The sequence below is a fragment of the Belonocnema kinseyi genome, chromosome 9 (assembly GCF_010883055.1).
Source record: "Belonocnema kinseyi isolate 2016_QV_RU_SX_M_011 chromosome 9, B_treatae_v1, whole genome shotgun sequence".
In the NCBI taxonomy this organism is placed as follows: Eukaryota; Metazoa; Arthropoda; class Insecta; order Hymenoptera; family Cynipidae; genus Belonocnema; species Belonocnema kinseyi.
In genome coordinates this window covers 68,390,473-68,404,886 of record NC_046665.1, presented here as the reverse complement: position 1 = coordinate 68,404,886, position 14,414 = coordinate 68,390,473, and the positions used below count along the sequence as shown (strand labels likewise).

The 14,414-nt window shown below is 30.5% G+C and overlaps 2 protein-coding genes across 4 annotated transcripts in view; both read left to right on the top strand.

Annotated features, from left to right (window-relative positions):
- Nucleotides 1-4,145: 4,145 nt before the first annotated feature.
- LOC117179714 lies at nt 4,146-7,412 on the top strand. 2 transcript variants are annotated; one of them, XM_033371756.1, is made up of 2 exons: nt 4,146-4,267; nt 6,339-7,412. In XM_033371756.1, exon 2 carries the CDS (start codon nt 6,472-6,474, stop codon nt 7,267-7,269), a length of 798 nt encoding a protein of 265 aa, XP_033227647.1. In that variant the 5' UTR covers nt 4,146-4,267; nt 6,339-6,471; the 3' UTR covers nt 7,270-7,412. The 2 variants fall into 2 exon arrangements, with proteins under 2 accessions (XP_033227647.1, XP_033227648.1); XM_033371757.1 differs by lacking the exon at nt 4,146-4,267 and adding an exon at nt 6,197-6,246.
- A 1,975-nt stretch (nt 7,413-9,387) lies between these two features.
- The window catches only part of LOC117180236, an 8,208-nt gene continuing 3,181 nt past the window's right edge, over nt 9,388-14,414 (top strand). The window contains exons 1-2 of one of the 2 annotated variants that reach the window (XM_033372624.1): nt 9,388-9,576; nt 13,104-13,220. The gene's annotated coding sequence lies outside the window, so the exon portion shown is untranslated. The remainder of the gene's footprint in view (nt 9,577-13,103; nt 13,221-14,414) is intronic. The other variant, XM_033372625.1, reaches the window with a different exon arrangement.

The window sequence follows — 14,414 nt, the reverse complement described above, 5'->3', positions numbered from 1 at the left end:
AAAATCCCAATCTCTTCATTTTATTTCAAAGCAGATAGAGATATAAATAGAACCGCCGAAGTTTTCCGACCGGCAATCATGCACCTTCGAGTTTTCAAATTGAGAAGAGGAGAAATGGGTTGCGCGCGCAACCCAGGCTTTTATATTGTCTCCTACCATATTCACACGCGCATAGACGTGTCATAGTATTGGACCACGTCTCGTTTCAGATCTGGGATCACTGGCCCAAAGTCGGCCCTACTATGGTAACCGATCTATGGTAACTAGAGTTGGGCCGACTAAGATGTTTTCAAGCTGCAATGGTCGGACCGACGTTGGCGACAGACGTCGGCGGCGAACGAAAAACCGACCGTCAGCCCAATTCTGGCCCAACTATGATACGACAATCTGGTAAATTGTGGCAGATTGGTCGTTACGGCCACAATAATGCAGTCGGTCTGAGACTGGAAACAGCATTCGGATTGACATAAGTCGCCTTGATGCACCCGATGATCGGCCAAACATTGGCCCGAGTATGAGCAGAACGTCGAATATATTCTGGTTAATTGTTACAAAAAGACCGTGAAGCTGCAGTCGGCCTAACTGCGGTCAAGAGTTGGCCTGTCCGCTGACGTCACATATGCCCGTAACATTGAGTGCACATAACCTACTTCATTTCGATAGAATGCTTTTGGCCACAGTTGACCTGCTCATATTATTGGGAGGTCGGATTGGTGTGGTACTCGTAGAAATATATAAATATTGAAACTAAACCATTAAAAATTCTTAACCAAAAGTAGAAACGTTCAAGGGTAAGTATTTAATATTTAGATATCTTTTAAATTATCAACTTTAGTTTCAATTCAATAAAAATGAAAAAAAGTTTGTTAATTTGTGACACAATGTCATAATTAAAAATGTCGAAATGAAAAATTCAGAATTATTAATTGAATAATGCTGCATATTTAAAATGTATCTATTTTAATATATAATAAATTTAATTTTAAATCCTGCAAAATTTAAAATTTTTTAAGAAGCATCCAACACTGAATATTTTCATAGTATAGCTTCCCAATTTGTCAACCCTTTTTCCAAATTAATCTATGAAGAAAATACAATACACAGTTTTTGTAAACAAACTTCAAGTGCTTCGATAGCTGAGTGGTTAGAGTACGCGGTAAAATACACTAGTTTAGTTAGGGTTCGAATCCTGGACGAGTAAGATTTTTTAAAGCGTTAAAGCGTGCAATTAAAAGTGTAAGTAACCGTGTGTGTGAATTATGTATTTAGGAATAGTAAAAAGTGAAGATTATATAATAATGATTTTAAAAATAACTTTTGTTTTAAATTAATTTTTGTCGAAGGTTGGGCCGGCGTTATCTTAATAGATGGCCCATATATAGGACCAAATGTTAGCCCGACGTGGAGAAGACAAAGGCGGTTGACCTTTATCATTTAGCTGGTTGGCCCGACCAGTGGCGCACAAAGTTGCACCGACCTTCCGACGGTTCGACCGATCGTGGGCCGACGGTCAATTCGCACCTGGGAGGTAAGAATTCAGGTCGGAACCCAGAGCAGGTGCGTTGGCCCACCTTTTATATTTATAAGATACTTATGTTGGCCCAACCTAAACAGCCAACGTTGGCAGACAACGTGGGACCGACGAGTAAAGCCGACTAACGGCCCAACTCTGGGCCAAAGTAGGCCTAGAGATCGGCAGAAAGGGATTTAGAAAGTTCTGAAGAACTTAGGCCGACTGTTGGCCCAACAATGGCCCAAACATGGACCAACCATTGGGGCAACTATGGGAAATCTTTCGTTAACGAGTAACGCCGACTACCGGCCCAACTCTGGCCCAAAGTCGGCCCGGCAATCGGCATAAAGGGATTTAACAATTATTTTTAATAAAAAGAGAAAAAAATTTATAAATGAATTTCAAAATATATCAAGTAATTTTTAAAAAGTTTTAAAAATTTGAGAAGAATTGAAAATAGAAAAATAATTTTTAAAAGGTTTCAGAGACTTTTAAATAATTTTTATGAGTCCAAGGGATTTTGAGTGATTTTAAGAGATTTTGTGCCATTCCAATGGATTTAATATGGTTTAAAAAGTGAGTAAAAGAATTTAAAATCTTAGAAAGCATTTTAAATGATTTTTAAAAAATTAAAAAGAGTTTAAGGATTTTCATGTAATTTAAAAATATTTTTAAGTATTTAAACATCTTCTGAAATTTGTAGAAATTCTTTGAATTCTAATGAATTTCTTTATATATATATATATATATATATTGATTTTTTTAATCTTTTGTAATATCTTAAAATATTTTTGAATTTAGTTTAAATCTTGTTTAATCACAAAAATTATTCAATAATAATTTGTAATATTTCTAAAATCTGAAATATTATTGCATATATTATTATGAGCGTAGCAATATTTTTTATAGAATGGTTCACAGAAATTTGCAGACGGCCGTGCACAGCTGTCGGTCATATTTCAGATTTTTTGTTGTAATACTTCCAGCTAGGTTAGCCGAGAGGGTTTAGGCGTTAGGATTTAGGAATGCGAAATTTATAGGGTTCAAACACCAAGGCGAATAAAAATTTGCATAGCGTGCGATTATAAACAGTGTAGTGATTGTATTATATTTTTTAAACCACCCATCGTATCCTCTACTATAAGATTAGTTCTATAAAATTTTATGGATATTTTTTTTCCGTGTAATTGGCATAGTTGACCCGATTTTGGTAATGGATATTGTACCAATAATCGGCTAACATGGTCGGGCCAAAGTTATAATTTCGCCATTGGGCCGACTTCTAGTAGTCATGGTTTGGCCAACCATGGTAGCCAATAGTCGGCAAACAGAGTTGGGCCATAGTTATTATTTCGGCATGTTGGCTAATGCCTGGTTGGCAAAGTTAGCTCCGAGAAAGTTGGCCCGACTATGGCCCAATGGAAAATTCGCTTATAGGATATAGATAACGTAAAATTGGAATAAGTAGGTAACATGATGAGTTGGGGCCTTATCATATTTGGAGGATCCGCGGTCTAACCCTGTTAACTGACATTTTTTTCGAAATTGATTTTTTTTTGCGAAAATCGCATTTTGGATTCTAGAGTATATAGGTCCACGGTCTAAAGCTGTAAACTGTTTATGGCGTCTTATGAGAAATCCGTGTTTTTTCCCACAACGGCTCAGTTTATTCATACAATAGGCCAGTAGACACATGTAAGTATGTATGCAGTTAAGTGAATTTGTGTGTCGAAAGTTTTTTGTGGCTACTTTCACGTCGTCTTCGATGTTGTCATCTATGGATCGCTGTAAAGACAAAGGTGAGTGACACGTCTCAATTACGAACACTCAGCAAATTTTTGCAATGAACAATTTTAAATAATTTTTACAAGCACATGTATGTTTGGCTTGCGATTCCAAGCATTTTGACATAATAATACTCGCCCGAAGCTTGAAAACAACTCAGAAACATGCGAGACCCGGAAAAACAATAGAAAACCAGCGGTAGAATACTGCAGATAACAGGTTGCAACCGTTGGACCCCTTGTAGATAACATATGAATATAGCTTGCTAAGGGGTAGGGGTTTGGCCAACATTATTTCTGTAACCAGTCACAGGCGGGGTACATCGCTACATATTGTGCTGTATTTTTGTGATTTTTCATATTTATCGTAGTTTTTCTCCAAAACTATTACCTACAGAGTAAAAATGTATGCAAGACAAAATATGTTTTTAAAAGGCCTATAGCTTTTATTTGAAGCTTTTTCGTAAATTCTTATTACTTACTAAGATAAATACGACAAACCATGATTTTTATAGGTTTTTCACGGTTTTCACCCTGAAACTGAAATTTGCGGGAATTTTCACTAACATTTTTGTAATAAGCGAGTAAAATACATGGGTATACGCAGTTTTAAATCAATCGAAGGTATGTACTTTGTAACATTCGGAACTGCAACAAAAAAAACTTGCTTATCAAACCATTTTTTAGGTTTAAATTAGTTTTTATTAATAATATTTTGTTGTAAAATAATATTACATTTTTTATCGAGGAACTGAATTTTTGTCCTACTGCCTTAATAAATTATAATAATTTATTATTTGATTAATTTAATTTAAAGAGCAAAAATTAATTTCTATACATTTGCGCAGTTCTTACCATCGTATTATGTTCGTATACTTGTATCGTGACTCAAAGTTTATCTCTCAAACACTGGCTGCTTATAGCCTTCGTTTGTGGTATAGTGTAGTATAATGACGCCATGAAATCAGAGGTAAGTTATTTTTCAAAATTTTGTTCATTTTAAGTAGTTATAAATATTTCATCATGGGAAATTGAAGAAACATCCGCGATTAATATACTTCATTAGAATTTAAAACATATTTTATATTTGTTTTAATTCTGTATGTTAAAATAATTGATGATATGAATTTCGAGTATTTTATTAAGATCTACTTTTGTTACATTTCATAAGGTTCAGGATTGTATATTGTATATTACTTTTATCAAATGAATAGCCCGCGTTGAGTATTTTATGAAAACCTAACCTTACTAGCAAACAGCCATTACAAAGAAAAAGCTTATTGCTGAGAAAGCAAAAATAAAAGAGATAATAGGTTTAGACGTCTCTTTTAGCATTTGATAGCACGTAGTAGTCTCTGATATCTCGTAATATAAGAATTAGGGTTTTAGTACTCTTCCAAGAAATTAAAAGTTATCGTCTCATTTTTTAAACTAAGAAATGTTTCCTTACCATGCGCACCTTTATGTCATTTATCATTTCCGAAAATTACATGCAAATAAGTACTTTTATTTATTTTTTAATAATTTAAGGGAATGTGAAATTTACATACATTATATTAACTGTGATAAATAATAAAATTGACAGTCAATAATTGTACTAATAACAACGATTGAAAATAAATATATGTGTCTGTAATTTTTTTGAAATAATAAAAAATATAAAAAAGAATATATCCGGTTGGGTACAAAAAATTTAATTAAAAAAAATAACATATATTTCATTACTGAAAATATAATATAGTATAAGCAGTCTATTGCAGGGTTCCGTTGCAATGACGTCGACCCAACGGTGGGCAGAACTTACTACTATTTTTCGATAAAAAACGAAATCTTTACCGTAGCTGTTATTGATCTATAATTTCAAAAATTAATAATACACCGTTTCTATAAAAAACAAAGTGAAATATGAAAAAAAGTTTAGCGAGAGCATTTTTCTTGGTAAACTTGATACGAAACGTCCCCCTTAATAATTTTTAATCTCACTTCGTTTTCTTGGAAAAACTTGGTTTAACGATTTCATTATAAATGTCTTCGTTTCATATTTTATTACTTAAAAATAGAATAACAAGGCGAGAAGTCAAAGGACTTACCCAGAATAATAATAATAATATTGAACATTTTTTTATAAAAAAAAAAACCCCAGTTAATTCGAATAATATTTTTATTTGTACTAAAAACCTTTACCTCGTAAGGTAGTTGTCGTGCCATAAGTCAGATATCTAGACATTGTTTTTTTATAAAAAATTTTAAAATTCACAAAACAGACATTTATTTTAACCATGTTTTTTGCGATTGAATTTCTTCTGACCGTCGCTTCTTACCAGTTTTTGAAAAATGATTGAATTTTAATAAATGACGGCTTATTTTTTCCGGGAAAAAATTCTCTACAACTCTACTGTTTCCGATGTTGAAATTAAATTCTATGACTGAAATTTTTAGAACAATTTTTTTTGTAAGAAGACCAAAATTGATTTAAAGCAATCATTTTTCAAAAATTGGTAAGAAGGGACGGTCAGAAAATGTTCAATTGCAAAAGACATGGTGAAAATTAATGTTTTTTTTGTGAAATTAAAATTTTTCAAAAAATAATGGTTTTTATTTGAAATAACATCATTTATATTATTTTGATTCTTAAAATCATAGAAAAACTAATTTTTTCTAGATATCTGAGTTTTGGCACAACAACTACCTTAAAATAAAAAAGTCCATTTTTTCAAGAAAATGAAGTTAGACTAAAAATTATTGAGGGTGTCTTTTTGTAGTATTTTTTTTGTGGCAATAATTTTGCTCTTTTAACTTTTTTCAATATCTGCCTTCGATTGCGAGAAAAAACTTTATATTTCAATTTTTTAATTAACCATTAATACAGCATCAAGAGAAACATTCTTAGTGTTTGCACCTTTCAGTTGAAGTCGTTTCAATGGAACTGTGAGCCATACCAGCCGATTAGTTTGTATTACTTTAATTGTTTTGTTCAACCAAACAATTCCTTATGTCGAAGAGCTTATTTTTTTGTAATCAATATTTTAATTTTGTTTAAGGTAACGCTGCATTGCAAAAATTAAAAGAAATTCCCAAAAACATGTTTCAAACTAGCAGAAATGCATTTGCCCTAAAAAGAGATAAAAGACTAGTCTGAAGTCCAAACAGTGGAGATTATCGAAGAAGTTGAATATGTATAGATTTTTTAAAAAAATGAAAGCTTTGGAAAATTCTGATATCACAATCAAAGAAATTCCAACTTGGACAGAAATAATAAACTTGGTTATTTGGGTATTCGTTCTTCTATCGACTTTGGGCCTTCTTCAGGCGGGTTTAATGGATACAAATTTCAAAGAAGAATACCAAAATATTCCACTCTGCAAGAAAATCATTCCCTTCGAAAATTTAAAGTACTCTGGAATAAATGATATGATGCACCCGAAAAGTTTCATCGAAAATTTTGAGTATCTTGTAACTCAGGAAAATCTAGATGAACACGAAAAACAATATTTTTTCATTCAATCACTTACAAATGATGCTAAGAGCTGGTTAAATCTGCATGGTTATGGAACTTATGAGGAGATGAAGAAAGCATTTCTAAAATTTTATTGGAGTCCCGATATTCAGAAGACTTTTTGGAAATTTTTGTTGTACGGGGAGTACCACTTCAGTGCTGGATTATCGGAAAAAGATTACATTTTTAAGTACTTCAATGAAGCAAAATTCCTGGACAATCCTCCTACTGAGAAAAAAGCAATTTTGTATCTTTTGTCCCATTTTAACCTTGACTTGAACTTAAGAACGTCGATAATTAATGAATTCAATAGTGGACGAGTCAAAACTATCGAAGAAGCTTTGGATTATTTAACAAGGGCAGAAGTTTTCAAAAATAGGGAAAACAATGAGGCTAAGAAGGCACTTGAGAAAAATGTCATTTTTTTTCTTCTTGGCGTGTGTTTTAGTTTAATAGTTGCTGATAATATACGATGATGTTGGTTTTTGAAGTTGCGGTTAATGTTAATGCTAATATGTGAATTTTTTCCTTTGTGGAAGAAATTGTTGTAATGAAAGTATTATAAATTATAAAACAGAGACAAATCATAAAAAAAAATTAATTATAATAAATTAAACACATACATATTAAAATGAAATAAGCATTTGAGCTTTTGTTAACCGATGAATTGGAAAATTAATTACCATCTAACAACCAATCACTGGCACTGGATGTTTACAGCGTGGCAATCCGGCGGACAAAATTCCCGATAATGTAATTATTTTTTCCGTCAATTATTTTAATTTCCCCGGTCAACCAAAAGTAACATATTAATATTTGACTTAAAACGCAAACATTAATTTTAATTCATGACGTTCGTTCTAAAAATCCTTTAACACAACAGAACAAAAAATTGGGAAATAAATGAATTTTTAAACAAATACTTTAATTTTCCATTAAAAAATTAATTTTTAACAAAAAGTGGAATAGTTAAACTTTCAGTTTAAAAAGTTAATTTTCAACAAATAAGAAAAGTATTTTCAACCAAATAGTTCAATTTTGAACCTGTTAAATTTTCAACTAAAATGATGAATCTTTAACTGGAATAGTTACATTTTAAACCAAAAGATGAGTTTTCAACTGAAGCAATGACTCTTTAACTGAAATATGTGAATTTTCAACAACAACAATAACATAATTTTCACCAAGAAGATAAATTGTCAGCCAAAACATAAACAATGAAATTCTAAATGAAACAAATTAATGTGCAATCAAACAGATGAATTTTCAACTCAAACTAGGGAATATTAGCTTAAAAAATTACTTTCCACATAAAAAAAATTATAACAACAAAAAATCGAACTTAAAAAAATTGTTACATTTTTTAACAAAGTGATGAATTTTCAAATAAAAATGTAAATCTTTGTCTGGCATAGTCAACAAAGGAATATTCAACCAAAGGTATCAATTTGTAACTAAAATTATGTAATTTTTAATTGGAATAATAGTTAAATTTTCAGTTTAAAAAACTCCTTTCCTTACAAAAAAAACAAGCTTTCAAAAAAAAGCTCATTTTGCACCAACGAAAGGAATTTTTAATTAAAATGACGAATCTTTAATTTAAAAAATTAATTTTTATCAAAAAAGTTTAGCTTTCAACCAAACTTTCTACCGAAAATAATATTTTTTTAACAAAGTACGTGAATTTTGAACGAAATAGTTAAATTTTTAATTAAAAAATATAAATTTTCATCTAAATTGTTGAATTTGGAACTAGGAAAGATCAATTTTCAATCAAAAATGATAAATCTTTAACTGGAATAGATGAATCTTTTACCAAAAACATGAATTTTCAACCATACAGATTATTCTGCTAAAAAAAAACGAATTTTGCACAACGTACATACATTTTCGAACAGTTTAATTTTTAAATAAAAAATATCAATTTTCAAACAAATAGTAGTCGACTTTTCATCCAAAAAATATAAATATTTAAACAAAAATATATTGGTTAAATTTTCTGGTAAAAATCGAATTCTTAACATGAAAAAAACGTCTTTTCAGCAAAATAGTGAAATCTTCTACTGGAATAGTTAACTTTTTGTATAAACATTTATTTTTAACAAAGATTTTCAACTAGGCATAAATTCTTAATTAAAATGATGAACCTTCAACCAAGAAAATTAATTTTTAACAAGAGAGTTAAAATTTCAATTTAATTTGAAATTAATTGAATTAAGAAAGGATGAATTTGCAACGAACTTTCAGATTGTTGCAAATTCAGTCTTGGAAGAGGGATTTTTAAATTTTCATTTCTTCTAAATCCGAATACATTTTTTTAAGTTCCCGTTCTATGTCAAAAGTTCCCTTTTCCAAGTGAAATTTTATTTCTATACGGAGACTAAATGTCCTAAACTGAAAATGATAATTATTTTCTAAATTCCCTAATCCAAGTCAAGATAAATGAGTTTCCTGGTCAAGTCGCATCCTGGTTTAGTCAATATTTCAAATGAAAACTTTGATTTACTCCTTTCATCCCCACCATTCACTGGAAAAGCTCTCCCCTCATTTTTCCCCAATGGGCCCATCTGATGCCGAGTTTCTATGCAAATTTGCCAATTTCGCTTGCTCTTTCATTGTGAGAGGTAATAAACACAGGAAGAGAGACGCTGCAGACGCTAACCTTCCAACGAAATATTAAGTTTCGGTCAAATGTTAACTAGTTTTCAATTAACGAAAAACTAATATTTTACATGAATAGTGAAGTGCTACAATTCATAAACAAGGTTTATTGCAGACATGAGGTAAGCAAAAATAAACCAGTGATAATAGCTAAATATCAATTTATTTACGTAATAAGACAAAATAGTTTACCCACTTGACCGTTCAATGCATCATGTGGTGTTTTTCTTAAATTACTGAATTTATCAAAATCGTGTGTACCTTAAAATCAACTCTGAAAGATGCAAAAAAAAAACGAAATTACAATTTTGTCGTGTTTATTTTTTATCTCAGGATTTCGACCTTTAGGATGTTAAAAATAAGACCAGCAGAAATATGTTTTTACTTTTAATAGTGTCACAAATAATAATGCAATATCACAAGTAACTATACTTGTATTTAAAACTTATTTTGAAAACGGTACTTTCCACAAGCTAATATTATAGTTTGAGGGTGGGTGGGTGGGCTAAAAAGTAAGGCTCTGGCAGGGAGGGGGGTGTTATAAATAAAGATAACGGTACGAACTTATATAACACTTAGTACTTAAACCCAATAAGAAAATCCAACTATACTTTGGAGTAAAAGTTACTTTTTTATTGAAAAGGCTTACTATTTTACTTTTGGTTCGGAATTCATCTTGTATGGTTACAAATTCTATTATTTGATTGAAAATTAAATTATTTTGTTGAAAATTTAACTACATTGTTAAAAAGTAATCTTTTTTTAGAAAAAATGTAACTACCCTACCGAAAAGAATCTTTGAGTATGTACTAAAAATTCTTTAGGTCAAAGAAGCTCAGAAATTCTCCGCAGGTACTCAGGTAGATATTTTTAAAGGTCCAGGAAGCTCGTTTAAATGGTCTGAAGGCTTTCAAATATCCTTTCCGAAATTGAAATAAGAATACGATCATAAATAACAAGCAGAGAGGCTATCTCAATAGAGTAGCCGACACTCAAGGGTCCTTTGTTAAGCTTTCGGATTAAAATTTAGAAGTACATTTTTTTTAATTTCATAGTTAACAGCCTAAAACATAATAATTCGGAATCGACGGGTTTCGATGACTTCAGATATCTAACTTTTTTTTTAATACTTAAAATTGGAATTAATAGAACGTTTCTCGTAAATGGAATGAGATACGCCAAATATCAATATATAAGTTATAATAATAAATAAGTATAATGAGAAAATTCATCAATTAAAAAAAAGTGTTAATAATTTGAAGAGAAATTGAAAAATGGAGAGCGGATTAGCCACGACCAACTACTGCAAATAACTCTGCCCGCCAGGTACGTGACGAATACAAAAGGAACATTATATTACCGTCACACCACTCCTAAAAGGATCTTGAAAAGGACCCAAATCTCTCAAACTATCTCCGAGACTATTTTGTTTCAAATCGATTTTGTTTATAGACTCAAATGGGCCAGGCTATTTCTCTAAAGAAAACTCAGATATTTCTTTCGGTAGGGTACAATGTTAAAAATTTATTTTTTAGTTCAAGGTTCATCTCATTGGTTAAAAATTTAACAATTTGTTTAAAATTAATTTTTGTTGTTAAAAACTATTTTTTTACCTGAAAAGTTAACATTTTCTTGTTATTTACAACTTTATCCTGTAAATTGGATAAGTTGCAAATTCGACTATTTGGATAGAACATTAATCTTCAGGATAGAAAATTCATCTTTTCTGTCAGAGTTTTTATCTGAAAATTTAACTATTCCATTTTTATTTAAAAGTTGACTTGTACATAGTATTAGTTAAAAATTCAACTTTTCGGTTAGGCATTAACCTATTTTGGTAAAAACTTCATATATTTTGTTCAAAAGTCGTCTCTTTGGGCAGATAATTATTCTTATTTGTTGAAAGTTCAATTTTTTGGTTGATAATTCAACTATCTTGTTAAAAATTTATCTTTTTTATTGAAAATTATATTTTCGTTAAAAATGCATCGCTTCCTGTCTTAAAAAAAATCATCGTTTTGACATGAAAATGTTACTGTTTGGTTAAATCTAACAATTTTTTGAAAAAATCGTCTGTTTTACTGGAAAATTCATCTATTTGATTGTTAATGCAACTATTTGATTGAAAATTAAATTTTTTGTTTAAAAATTTGTCTTTTTGATATTGAAAATTCATGTCTTTGGGTTGAAAGTCTTTTTTGATTAAAAATTTAACTATTTTGTTGAAAATGCAATTTTTATTCGGCTTGAAATTTTAGGAATTTAAAGTGTTTCGTATTGAATTCGATATGTTATCTATATTAATTTTATTTCAAATACTGTATAAACGTGAAATTCGTCTATAGCCAACTTTCGGGGGAGGGGGGAGGAGGTAAAAAAACCGGAAATTTGTAGCGTAGTTTATAGATGGCCAGAACTTGAAAAATAGTCCGTGGGACAAGAAAGTCATTTGGCGCCACCGCCAAGCCTTCAGAAGTACCCTGGCGGCGCTAGGCTGAAACATTGAATTTTTTTAAAAGGGAAACTTTTTAACTGTCCATCAAACTGGCTTGATTTTTTTAGATTATTACAAGTAAAAAAATCAAAAGTACTCCTTTTATTGAAAGAGAAGGGAAGTCATTTTGATTAATTTTTAAAAAATAATTTAAGGAAATCAAGCTGTTTTTGATGGACAGTTAAATTTAAGTTGAACTGTTTTCGAAAATGGAACAATTGTTCTATTATCGATGTTCACTGAAAAAATGGTTTAACTGGATTTCGCCTTCCAAGAAAATATAGCTGTGTCACTTAAATTTCTAGCTGTTTTAGCTAAATTTGCCATCTAGAAATTATCTAGCTAATTTATCTACATTATTTCTAGATGGCAAATTTATCTAAAATAGCTAAAAATTTAGGTTATAGCTATAATTTCTTGGAAGACAAAATCCAGCTAAACGTTTAGCTGGGACAGCTAAACCATTTTTTTCAACGTTGGGAAAATGTTTAGAATGGGGATTTGCAGCATCATTTGTTTTTATCACAGTTTTTACCACAGACAGAGGTTTGAAATATATAAAATGATTTTTTAATAGTTGAACTAAAATTACAAAGATGAAAAAGGTCTCATTGAAATAGATATATAAATATACGAAATCTTTTGAATTGAGGAAACAGCCAGTTCTTTTAAAATTGTATCCGTGTATGTCCTATCTATACAGTTATATTCTAATATTCTGACTTTCAAACAATTTACATAAATATTTTTAAAAAAATGAGAAATGAATTCTTGAATTGTGGTATTTTCAAATATTAGCAATTTTATTATTTGTGTTATTTTTTGTTTTCGCAATACAGTTTTCATAGATTCATTAATAAGTTTACAGTTTTGTAACATAATTAAACCCTACTGAAGTTTTGAGTGCGTTTGAAATTTTCTAAAAAAAAATTATTTTTATTGTCTTAAAACGTATGCAAATCAGTTTATTTTAATAATTCTATAGGAAAATATCGGTAATAAAATTATACCAAAACAGAGATTATCGAGAATTTTTAAATTATCAATATCTCTGAAATTATTCAATATTTTTCAAGTTTCTCAGGCCTGTCCTACAGCGAAAATTCTGCACTTTTCACTGAAATAATCTACAGATTTTTTAATGCACTTTTACAGATTTGACGATAGGTTAAACGGAGAGACAAATTATCTTTAGCAACTTTACCGAAGAGCTTTAATTTACACATTTTCTTTAAATCAAAGTTTCATACAAAAATATAGCGATTGTGTTTCGTAAGTATGAAAACCTTTTTACAAAAAAAATGTTATAATAGAACAAATATTAGAAAAACCACATGAAGATATTTTTTAAATTACGAATAAATTATATTGTAAAAAACATTCCTTCCTCGAACAACTGAACTCAAGGGCAATTCAATTCAATTCATTAGGCAATTCAATTTTGGAGTTGGGGCCTGGTTCTAACACCCTCAAGATATATATTTTTTATTTAAAGAAGCATTTATTAAAAGATGATTTTAAGGTATTATACGGATAAAATTGTGTTTCTGCGATTTTTTCAAAAATTAGGACTGTAGATTTATTAGAGCGTTCTCTAAAGTTTGATCTAGTTAGAAAAGTGTTGAGCATTTCGAAGTTGAGATAAATAAAATCCAAAATTTCATCTTACGCACGTAAGGCGTATCCCAGTGTATTGAAAATGTAACATATTTTAGCATAACGCCTAAACGGTTCTGACAATTTTTTTCAAAAACTGAGACACGGTAGAAGGACGCAGTACAGAGATTCTGTGAAAATTTCAGAATTTTTATCTATTTCGTTTACGAAGTAGAGCCCTGAAAGTATGAAAGAACAGAGAGGTCCGATAGGTTAGAGACTCTCACACGCATTCAGTTGATCGACATGAAGTTGGAGCGTCTTCAATATTTGTCTTCGCATAGATAGCTCTTTTTCTAGTTCGGGAGCGGGCAATGCTGCCGTATGCAATAATATGTCCAAGGATAAAAAGGTATGATTCTTATGTATTTTGAGCCGCTGAATCCGAACATACCCGGCGTTTTTTTCGAAAAAGTGGTACGTTTTGTTTCAATCGCAATTGTTTAAACAAATTATGAAAAAATGACCTTTTCGATCTGGACAATTTTTTTTTAGATAATATGGCCCATTTTAAGACGAAAACGTTCCTTGTAACTTTTTCGTAAAATGCATATTTCAATAGTTATGAATTTTCAAAGGTTGAAAATTCGACATTTTTCACCAAATTTGACCGTTAATAATTTGTAGCCTATTCAATATTTCTTAAAATTGAGAGAACCTACTTATTCTTTAGAAGCTACGCTTTAAATTGATATAATTCAATATTAATATAGGACCGGCGAAGGTATGGTTTTCGCGACTAATAGTCAGCGCTTTTTCGACGTCTACACCGCCCTTTCGACTGCCTCGCGCGCAGCCACATGCTCTTGT

Excerpts from the sequence above, each read along its gene's own strand:
- LOC117179714 (XM_033371756.1), top strand. The coding sequence starts at position 6,472 with ATGTATAGATTTTTTAAAAAAATGAAAGCTTTGGAAAATTCTGATATC.